Genomic DNA, 11,392 nt, shown 5'->3' with positions numbered 1-11,392 from the left:
GCAGAATTCTTGAGGTAGGCTTTTAAAGGAGTGCAGCCAGCATTCAGTTTCTACTTTTTATAAACATTTATCATCCACAAACCTTTTTGATCAATCAAATCACCTCTTCTCTGCCTCTTTGCCTGTGCCATCCCTACGGATCAATTTTTTCTCCACCACGTAGCTTCTCGTTTCGCTCTTTTCCCTTCCTGCTGTCACCATCGCTCCGCAGCTATGAGACAGCTGATTTCTCTTTTCTCCCCGACGGGGACAGGAGGATGGAGAAGCAGTGCGACGCTAACAGGTGTCTCATTACTGTGCTAATATCTAGCCAGGGGAACATGTACACACAGTGTTTTTGTCAGTGTTTTTGACAGTGACAAGATATGGCAGAGACAGCGAGTCCTCCAACGTTCTTCACATTCCTGTTTCTCAGTTATGTCATGGATGAATTACCAGGAGTGGATCAATTGAACATGCTGATAGCCTGGAGCCAAACTCTATCTTGAGACCAATGCCTGCATGATTCTCACCGGTTATCAGAGCTAATGCAGCTACAAGGTTTACTGTAAAGCTGAAGCTTTGCGACCAGTGATGGGAAATGGCTCCCACTGTATCCTGCTTCCACAGACCAGCTACTCTGCTTGACTTGGATCCTGTTTGCGGCACAAACATCCAGTGACCTCATTATCCCATGCCTCTGCAGCATCCCTCTCATCAGCTGGAGACTGAGCTTGTTTCGTTGAACACCCGACTGCACAAACAATTTTTCGCACTTAAACAAGTCCTAATGAGGCATGAAACTGCTACTTTGTGCAGGGCTGTATGTGCTTGTTAGAGTGTTATTTCTGCCTAAATTGTGTTTTTTTTTTCTGAATTAGGCTGAGAGTTGAGGACTCTGAGCTGTCAGTCTGAATGTGTGCTCATTTCAAATGTTTGTGAGTCGTGGCCACTATTTATATTCACACATTCTGTAATATTAGATAACCAAGTTTGAGGGGAAGGAACACCTTAAAAGTAAAACTATTATGAAAGCAAGGATTGCTGCTGTGTATAAAAGTGTCAACCAATTTATATGTAGAGTGCACCTGTTAAGATACATAGAAAAAGTTTCATGCAAAAATAAAATACTTCCAACTATTTTTTAAAAAATTGTAAACTTTAAAATGGGTCAATTTGACAGCAATAAGAGTAGAGAAAGTAAAAGTGAATATCTATGTGTGCACATTTATTGTGTGACTCATTGTGACGCAGATCAGAGAGCTGAACTGTTGACCTCCACTGTGAATCTCCTGCTTCGGTTCAGTTGAGAAAGAGTGCCATGCTGTGAGTTTATCCATATTTAACACCTTCGCTTGCCGGCCTTGCAGAGGAGTACCTGGATGAATGTAATGGAAAAAAATTAATGACTGTATTTTTTTAAAGATACAGACTACTCCCTCTGCCAGTGTCTTCTAAAAGCTGATCTTCAATAATACCAGTTCAGACCAGTGCCTCACCTCCAACTTTACATTAACTCCAAAACTTTACTCCAAAATACAGCTTTGAGCCCGTTACTCATCCACCCACAGCCCTTTGGGAGACTTTTGATAAATTTTGACTTTTCAAAGTCGGTTAAATTTCTTTTGACCCAATTTGCCTAAAGAAAAGCAGAAATCTCCATTTCAATATGAAGAGGACGTATTCCAGGCAGCTCCATGCAGCTCTAACAGCATGCATTCACACACACGCGCACACACTCTTAATCCTGGCAGATTGAAAGCAATAAAATCTTCCAAAGATTACTCTTTGTCTGTGTGTTGTGTGTGACTTAATGCATGACGCTCATGGGTCATTACCCTGTCAGCAGCAGGACATGAAAGGCCATTATCCAAAGGAGGCTGAACTATAAATATTTGATAAGTCTCTGAAGAGGATGTCCTGTATCTCATTATCCACACCATGTGTCATCTCAGGATTTGGCTACCGTTTAAAAAAATTATGGAAATATACGGTGGCTCGCTAATGCATTCTCACCCCCTTTGAGCTTTCATACATTTTCTCCCACTGTGACAACAAAATTGCAGTTATTTCATTAAATGTTTTTCTGATGGAGCAATACACACATTTTGATGAAGTGGAAGGAACATTTTTTTACAGATAAAAAACCTAAAAAGGCTGGTTTTGTATTTGACCTCACTGAATTAATGCTTTGTACAACCATCTGTTTGTTGCGATCATAACTGCAATGTATTGGTGACTGTTTCTGTGAACTTTGAGCTCTAAAGCTCTGAAGAGTTGCATGGAGAGCATCTGTGAGCCTAAATGATTTAGTTTTGACACATTGGATTTAGTGTTGAATTTTGACAGGATCATTCTAACATGTCATACTTAAGTATGACATGTTAGAATGATAGAATAGTCTGAACTATTCCATTGTGGCTGGGCTGCAGTTGTATTTTTAAGGGTCCTACTTTGTGTTGAAGCTTGCACTGAGGCTTGGAGTTATCATGTGATGAAATGTATGAAAAAAACATCCAAGGAGTATCGATGCTTTTAAACAGAGCTGTAAATCATATTTCTGTAGAAACTGAGGCGTTTCAGCTCATGTGAAACATTTCCCTCCCATTAAAACTAAACCATTTTCCCTGTCTGCCTTTCTTGATATTTAGATATCGGTTGCATTCTTGAGTATAAAAGAAGTTTAATGCCTACCAATACCAAGCCTTACCAAATGTTACAAAATATGGTCATAACCAAACAAACGAGATCCAGGATCCCAACAGCTGAAATTTACTTGCTACATAGTTGACGTCTCCTCTGCCTCAAAGGAGTCAAGTCAAATGGCACAAGCGTTGAATCAGGAGAAAATCCTGGAGTTCATCTTTCTGAGGTTTTCTGTTATAATCCCACTGGGAGGAGGCGCCTGTAATGCTCCCAGGTGTGCAAATACTTTGGGATCTTCAAAAAAGTGATGGAGGTAACACTTAGGAGAGGGATGCCTGATGTTTTATTTAATTTTTGGTCTTACCTCTAAGACCCAAATTGAAATACACTGGATAAATTGATTGAAGTTTCTCTCTTGGAGAGCTTTTTTTCTTTTTATCAAAATATTTTTATTATGTACAAAATATCTGACTTACAAAATATAAGCAAAACTCAATACAGTTCAGTTTGGATATTATTATCAAGTCTCTCACGTACAGCTTTTGACAGTCTTGGTAAATGTAGAAAATGTTACTCAGCTGGTTTTCCTTCCTCTGTGTTGTTGTTTCGCAGGCCAAAAGCGTGAACACCAGAAATAAGTCTGTTTTCATTCTCCTTCAAAGAGAGTTATAAAATGATACACATCCTGCTGGATTCTGGTCCCTTCACCAAGAGGGGCCACGAGTCTCCTGGAAGTTTGGGAATGCCGTCCAGGACCTCCAGGTTTGGCAAACAGGAGAAAACACTGCAAGAGAAGAATAGACAGCAAATGAAGATGACCTCTAGGAAACGCACCTCATTTTAACCTCAGGCTACCCACTGTGCACGATAGTCCCGACTGAAGGTCACTGGGTTGCGGGTCAGGTTAAGGGAGCGCAGTGGGCTGCTCCCCAGAGCCCCCAGTCCCCGCAGGGAGCTGATGGCGTTCTCCGACAAACAGAGGTGCTCCACCGCTGGGAGCTTTGGCAGCTGACGCAGACACACCAGGTGGTTACGATGCAGGTTTAGCATTTTGCACCTGCTTGGGCAGAAACCAATAGCACTTGGTATTACTAAGGCTTCATCATTATTCATAAAGGGGTCTTAAAATTACTTGGAAAACGAGATAATTTGTGGAAGAATATGAAAAGGGAACTCAGTTTCTGATGTGCAGGTGATTCTACTTTCTTAAAGACAAGCAGGCAGGGACTGACAAAACCAAAGCAGAAAACTTGAGCAGGTATCATTTTTAATAAACAGCAGGATAAAAGAAAATACAGATAGTCCTGGTAAATACACAGCATCATCACAGCCTAATATGGATGCAGCTTTGATCTAGAAGCATGAAAAAGTTCCTCCTGAAGCTGTTTTCTTTAATTACACCTTCATTTAAACCACTTAAAGGAGTGCCAATAGAGTTTCACCAGCTGCCAGGAACACCATCTGGGGAACATTTGTATCACAGCTGAGCATATACACACAGATGCAACGTACAGCCTGAAGAAGGAGGAGAAGGAGCGGATGCACAGGCTGAGGCAGGTCTAGATCTTGAGAAAACGTTTGTATTCCTTTTAAAGCAGTGGATTTATTGGGAAACCAAATTACCATAGGTGTTTCATATTTAGACAATGGATTTATCATGTATTCTCAGAAGTGTAGACTTTACCTTGGCAAACGTACTGAACTCAGATCGGTGAGTGAGTTGTCGATCAGCTGTAGTGTCTCCACGCGGATCAACCGTCGGAGGATGCGGAAAAAGTTCTCCCTCTGGTAGGGATCACCCAAGTTTTGGTAGGACAGATTTAGCTCCTATAGAAACAGCAGCTGTCAGGGCTTTGTCTTTCTCTTAGTTTTTCATCTGTAATTAACTTCTTCAGCAAGACAAAAACAACAGCAGATGTCTTAAAAACCAGGGTCTTTTTTTTTTAGTTTTTCTGTTTTATTACCACAGACAGTTCTGTTTTTGCTATCTGCCTACACAGACAGCAAGGTCACCAATATCACAGGCTTTGCTGCAGAGCAGTCTGAGCAGACTGTGTTTTTGAGTTTCTCACCAAGACAAATATTCCAGTTGGCGTTGTCATGAAACGTTTGATGAATGTGTTGAAAATGACCTCATACTTTGGAAAACCTGAAGCATTTCAATAAAAATCAGACTTTTTTTTTTCAAAATGTCTTTCAACAGTGACCCAAAATACAGCAAAATTATAACAGAAAGGTTCCACCAGAAACAAAAAGTAAGTTTTCAAGGTCATTGCGGTTTCATGCACAGAAGAGCACATGCATGAGGACATGAAGCACACATATTGTGGAAAGGGAAAAGGGTGAAGATTCCTCTATCCTCGTGCAAAACAGAGTTTTACAAAGTAGATATGATGATGATTATTGTGGTAGATGATTTTCATGTGACGTTATTTCATTATTTAGAAATCCTTAACCATGGAAAAAACATAAATACTTATGCTTCTATAAAGAATGATTTTTTTGGCGTTGTACACATTTTAATTAGGGGTGTCAATAACTGTGGTAAATTTTAAATAAATTCCTGAGGCTTACCAGACAGTTTTCCCAATTTTCTTGCAGTCTCTCCTCCCAGCTCTGCCCTTCCTCATCTCTCCTCTTCCTCCTCCCTCTTTCCAAACAGAAATTTCTTCCTTCTCTGAACTGAAACTCCTCCTCTGATGGGCCTTGTTTTGAAGAAATATTATTTGACCACATTGCAATGTACATTAGAATATCACTAAGCTAAAATCTACTTGTAATGCCGTAAATGTGTTACGAAAAAGATTGTTCTTCTTCACAATCCATTGGTGAGTAAAAAATGACAGCTGTTTGATTTTTTTCTTCTTGTTTTTAAAAACTGGTAGTGGTCAAAGGAGATCACATGCCTTCTCTAACCCGGGGGCAGGTCAGCTGGTCGCCTGTGACCTCACACTGCTCCAGGCGGTGCCACGGCACAAACTGGAAGCGGCTTGAAGGAAGCTGACGAGGAGAACAGGAGAATAAGAAAACAGGGAAAAATGTAAGTGAAAGCTCAGTCATAATGTAGTAATCCTTGTGGACAACATTTTTCAGATCCATCCTGCATTTTGCAACAAGTTGTGATGCATAATCAGAAAATAAAGTACCAAAGCCTAGGCATCAGTCAGTGTAGCTTGATTTCAACAGAAAGTCAATGATTAATCAAAATTCAGCACAGAAAAAAAATTACATGTGGAGTTTGGTATATTAGAGGTCGTGGTACATTAAACAAAAATGTACCACGACCTCTAATATACCAAACTCCACAATAACCTTTAATTAATGTGCCACTGTAAAGGTAATTACACACGTTATCAGACTGACCAGGGTTCAGATGGCCTCACAGGCTGACCATAGCCACTAACTGCCTGTTTTACTGACCTGGAAATAAAACTTTCCTGTCTGTATCTTACAATGTGAAGTTTTTTGTTTTCCCTCCATATTAGTTGATGCATCTCTTCAGCAGATACAGTATTACAGACTTCACATCCCACTCTGCACACTCAAATCAGAACTATTTACCTCTTTCACTTTCAGTCAACAGTAAACAGTATTAGTGTGCATTCTGTTGAATGCACACTAATATTTAAATATCTTATTGGACGGCCAATAAATCTACAGTATAAATTACATTTTAGATTTGTACATATTTTTAATTTTATGTATCCGGCTGCGTACCGTTTACCTCAGAAGTCAAAATTTGAAGTTGGGAATTACGTTTACTTCAGATTTAACAGCATCCCGGTTAACGTGGTCAGAGAAATTGGAGTTCCAATAAGGCGAGGTCAAAGTAGCCAGTGTTCGTAGCAATACTAACGAATATCATCTTAAGCTGAACTTTCCACATGCAAACACCACTTTTAATTTAGTCAATTGAGAGTTGCTGGTGCTACCTGCAGCATTCATGTTCGACACAATCTTACAAAAACAATAGCAAGCCGCATCCGCCACTGCTTACTATTGTTGAGCTGCCATCTTAGATCTCGAAGTCAGTATTTGATAAATTCTCAGATTCTCCAAGCCAGAAATCAGACTTTGTAAGGAAGGACTATGGTGTATTTTTCTAACTTGGATGTCAAAATTTCCAAGCTGCAATTACAAATAGATTGCAGCATTTATGCTCAATTTCCTTGACCCTTTCTTACCCCATAAACATATTCTTGTTCACCTCTGCTTTGCCTTTGTAATTTCACACTTGCATCTGTTAACGTAAACAGTGCGGGAGTGACCCCAGTGCACTTGACCACCACACACCTGGCGACAGAGTGGACACTTGTAAAACAGCCCTTAGACATCTGATCTTGTCATATGAAGCTAGTGGAACAGTAACATATTATTATGTTGTAAAGAACACACTTCAGGACTTTATTTGGTTATTTTATGTCATAGATTAAGTCGAAATAGCACATAGTAGTGGTGTGAAAAAAAATACTTCATGGTTTTCAAAATGTTTACCCTCAGATTCTTTGAGGGTAAACATTTTGTGTTTAATGTACCATTTACTGTGATATACCTAAACACAATCCAGCGCAAGCTGGATCAGGTGACAGATATTAGCTGACAATTAAACAAATTCCACGTGTTGTTCACCTGAATACACCAACCACACTCTCTACCTTGATCTGATTTTTATTTTATAACGAGTGTGCAAACCATTGTGTTCTTGTCCTTTCACTTTACAATCAGGCACTACCTTATGCTGGTGTAAATCACACAAGTCTTACAAAACACATGTAGGTTTGTAGTTGTACTGTGAGAAAACCAAAGGGGTGAATGTGAATAATTTTGCCAAAAAGGATCAGAACATCAAAGCTCAGCTTTTAGCAAAGGGTTGTGTGTGTACGAAGTCTATATACTTTAGATCTGTGTAGAGATCTCTGTTTATATTAGAATGTGGAGGATGAAATATTTTTTCATTTGACAGCTGGAGGTGGGAGGCCAGAGGCATATGAGCAGAAGAAGAGAAGATGAAAAAATGAGACAGAACAAAAAGAGATGAGTGAAGAGAGAGGATTAAAGACAAGAGAGGAGCAGATGTCAGTGTGTGTGTGTCACTCACAGGTGTGAATACCAGTCCAGAATCAGAACTGTGGTCCACAGAGAGAGGTGTACGAGTAACTCCGAGCTCTGAGTACTGGGATGAGTGGGATTTAGGAAAACTTCCACTGAGCGTATTCACACCAGAAGAACTACGAGAGGAAAAATAGATGTTACAAAGAAAACCTGACATGGTGTGCATAGTACATTGACGCACTCACCTGCGTAAATAGAAGTTGTATGCTGCATTATTGTAATGTAAGCCCTATCTATGTGTGTGTGCTGGCTGACACCCTGACCACTGGCAGAGTGGTTCGAGTTACAGTGAACTGGGCCTGACGATGCAGATTAGGACCCGTTGCCATGACACCAGTGGACATCTGAGCAGGTGCTGTTAGTTTCTCATAGTTCCTGTCTGCAGGTGATAAGTGGACCCTGGTATTTCTATTATTTATCCTACATGCTCTTTCTGCTTAACATGAGCCAGAGGGATTTTTTTTTTAAAAAAAAGAACACATAAATCTATTGTGGATGGTACATACCTTTCTGACATGTCCCAATCGCCACGTGATGGATTCTCTGGTCCTTTGTTAACACATGATGAGCTGTTCGGTGAAGCGTTGTTGCCCGGCAGCTGTTACCCATGGAGCCGTTGGCTTTGTTAATATTCACTCAGAGAAAGTTGCCCATCCTGTTTGCTCACCAACTCTGGCCGAGAGTCTGACACCGAAGTGGATCTCTGCTGTGCGCGAATGACAATACCGCCAGGAAGCCGCGTGAAACCGCCAAGCTGCTGGTTGCGTGGCAACACCATTCGGGGTCACTGTTTTTAAAGCCCCGTATGAAAACTGGCCTTTTCTTTTTCCGCTGTAAGGACAAGCAGTGTCGATTTTATTTATTTATTTGTTTGTTGGTGCATTGGTTTAACAATGGCACCATTTTGAAATGACTAGGGGACAGAAATACGGGCAGAGAAACTCTTAACGTAAACTGAACAGAAATGCATTTTCTTAGAGAGTTTCATGGGTTTTTCCTACTGCCCCAATGAAGAAATGTTAGTGTAATCTATTAAAGTACTGTAATTGACGCTTCGTGCCAAGTTGCGTCGCCCCCCCACCCGATTCGTTTCTTTACTCGATGTCCTGGCCGGCGACTCTTCTTGACACGTGTTTTTGATACAAAGTGTAATATTTGTCTGGTTTTTGGCTCCGAATACCAGACAAAATGTTCAGGAAAAGTTTGCAGCTCCAACTGGTTAGCAAAAACAATTTACAGTCCACAGGGGACTGTAAATTTAACCACACCCAAACCAGCGACTCATAACAAAGCCGCTTATAATAATCGGACGTTTGGAGCGGAATTGAAAATGCGCATCTCCCTCCACTGTTCATTTTTCTGTCGCTGCTGATCCTGTCGCTTAGACTCTCCCCAAGGTGCGGAGAGGAAGTAAAATTTAATTATCATCCATCCATCTGCAGCTAATCCAGGGTCGGGTCTTTGGGGTAGCAGCTCCAGAAGGGAGGCCCAGTCTTCTCTGTCCCCAGCCACTTCTTGCAGCTCCTCTGAGGGAACCTGAAGGTGTTCCCAGGCCAGCTGAGAGACATGGTCCCTCCAGCGTGTCCTGGTTCTTCCCTGGGACCCTGGCGAAGGACCTCATGGACGTCCATGAGACATCCCGACCAGATGCCCGAGTCTCAACTGGCTGTGAAGGAGCAGCGGCTCTAGTCTGGGTCCCTCCCGGATGACCGAGCTTCTGACCCTGTCTCTAAGGGAGAGCCCAGCCACCCTTTGGAGGAAATCCATTTTGGCCACTTGTATCTTGTTCTTCCAAATGAGGGCGGGAATGTAGATCGACCGGTAAACTGAGAGCTTCGCTGTTTGGCTCAGCTCTCTCTTCACCACAGCAGACCGGTACAGCGTCCGCTTCACGGCAGACGCTGTGCCGATCCGCCTGCCGATCTCCCGCTCCCTTCCTCCCTCATTCGTGAACAAGATCCTGAGATACTTGAACTCCTCCACCGGCCTCGACCCGGTAAAAGGCACTCTGCCCTTTTCTGGCTCGGGACCATGGCCTCGGATTTGGAGGCACTGATCTTCATCCTGGCCGCTTCACACTCGGCTGCGAACTGCTCCAGCGAGAGCTGCAGATCACGTCCTGATGGAGCCAATTGGACCACATCATCCGCAAAAAAGCAAAGATTCCATGCTAAGTCCACCAAAACGGATCCCTTGGCTGCGCCTAGAAAGGGCAGCCCTGGCGGAGTCCAACTCTCACTGGGAGCGAGACCGACTAACTGCTGGCAATGAAGACCAGACTCTGACACTGGTCGTACAGGGACCTGACACCCCGTATCAAAGGGCCCATGAACCCATACTCCCAGAGAACCCCCACAGGGCTTCCTGAAGGACACAGTCGAACGCCTTCTCCAAGTCCACAGAACTGTAGACCGATTAGGCGAACACCCATGCACCCTCCAGGACCCTGATGAGGGTGTAGAGTCCAGTGTTCCACGACCAGGACGAAAACCACACTGCTCTTCCAGAATCCGAGGTTCCATTAGCCAACAGACTCTTCTCTCCAAAACTCTTCCATCGTTCCTGCTTCAACCCAGACCCGCTCGCTGGAAGAGACCCCAACACCAACAATGTTTCAGAGAGTTGGGCATGTTTCTTGTCAAGATGTTGCTCCTTAATTTGTTTTTATTTGGTAGATATAGTGTTTTATTTGGTAGCACTATTAAAATATCCATGGGGGAAGCCAATATCTCAGTGTTCCCTGAAGATACATGGAGACAAAAACAAGCCCAACTCTCTTCAGCACTGTTGGCTTGGTCTCCTCTGGCACCTTCTCTTGCTTTTCCTCATTGGTCTTAGCAGTTTTCTCTACATCAGCTGACTTTTGCTTGGATTTAATTCTATCCATCTTGATTCTCAAAGCCACAATCTCTTTGTTAAGCTCGTTGTTTTCGTTTTCGAGCCAGTGCCGAACTCTGCTCTTTTCCATTAAACTGTTGGCCTGTTGCCTTATGGAAACATTTGTCCTTTCCAGTCGTTCATTTGCTCTGGATATCTCTTTATATTCTCTTTTCAAAGATTCAATTGTCACTCTTGACTCCTCCAATTCCTTATTCAGGGCCCGGATCCTTCTTTCTCGTTCTTCCTTTCTGTCATTTTGTTTTCTACCATCAAGTCATTGATGTTCGAATCGCTTCTCCCGGTCAGTTGTTGGATTTTAACTTGAGGTTCTCCACTGTTTCAGCAGGATGTTTTCCTCCTCTAGCTCCTCGCAGCGTCTCTCCAAAACATCCACGGTCTCAAAAAATAAACCTCTTTATATTCAAGAAATATAAAGATCAATTTATCTCAATGTTTTTCAATCAAACAAATAAAAAAACTTTTGGAAATGTAATCACTGTGTTTGTCAAATTTTCACTGTTTCACATCAAAGCCACAAGAAGTCTGTTGCGAGTGGGGGTGGGAGAGGATGTTTTTTATTTTTTTTTTTAACTTTATTCCCCGACACACTGTATAACGACAGAGTGAAACATTTTTTTATGCCTCAAGAAAAACAAATTCAGATTAAAGCCGAGGGACTCGGTTAGCATCTTCCTCAAAATCCAAACATGGCGGCTCCCAGAACCAGCACGAGGAATGGGTTACTCACCGCACCGAGTTACCAGTTTATTAAATG

At 42.1% G+C, this 11,392-nt stretch overlaps 1 protein-coding gene across 2 annotated transcripts; it reads right to left on the bottom strand.

The window, feature by feature from the left end:
• Positions 1-3,053: 3,053 nt before the first annotated feature.
• Positions 3,054-11,188, bottom strand: LOC129358655 (uncharacterized). 2 transcript variants are annotated; one of them, XM_055027714.1, is made up of 7 exons: positions 8,244-11,188; positions 7,724-7,853; positions 5,532-5,625; positions 5,200-5,330; positions 4,310-4,452; positions 3,485-3,682; positions 3,054-3,409 (listed from the first exon to the last, which is right to left on the bottom strand). In XM_055027714.1, exons 1-7 carry the CDS (start codon positions 8,252-8,254, stop codon positions 3,292-3,294), a joined length of 825 nt encoding a protein of 274 aa, XP_054883689.1. In that variant the 5' UTR covers positions 8,255-11,188; the 3' UTR covers positions 3,054-3,291. The 2 variants fall into 2 exon arrangements, with proteins under 2 accessions (XP_054883689.1, XP_054883688.1); XM_055027713.1 differs by having other exon boundaries at positions 7,724-11,188.
• Between the last annotated feature and the right edge of the window lie 204 nt (positions 11,189-11,392).

Source organism: Poeciliopsis prolifica, unplaced genomic scaffold (assembly GCF_027474105.1).
Source record: "Poeciliopsis prolifica strain line A6 unplaced genomic scaffold, Auburn_PproV2 SCAFFOLD004, whole genome shotgun sequence".
NCBI lineage: Eukaryota > Metazoa > Chordata > Actinopteri > Cyprinodontiformes > Poeciliidae > Poeciliopsis > Poeciliopsis prolifica.
This window is presented reverse-complemented; position numbering and strand designations above follow the sequence as displayed.

Bases quoted from the DNA above. Each gene is read 5' to 3' on its own strand.
- LOC129358655 (XM_055027713.1), bottom strand. From the start codon at position 7,903: ATGCACACCATGTCAGGTTTTCTTTGTAACATCTATTTTTCCTCTCGT. The intron at 5,626-7,723 runs GTGAGTGACACA...TCTCCTCGTCAG, and splicing joins CTGGACTGGTATTCACACCT to CTTCCTTCAAGCCGCTTCCA. The intron at 3,410-3,484 runs GTGGGTAGCCTG...CTTCTCTTGCAG, and splicing joins AGTCGGGACTATCGTGCACA to TGTTTTCTCCTGTTTGCCAA.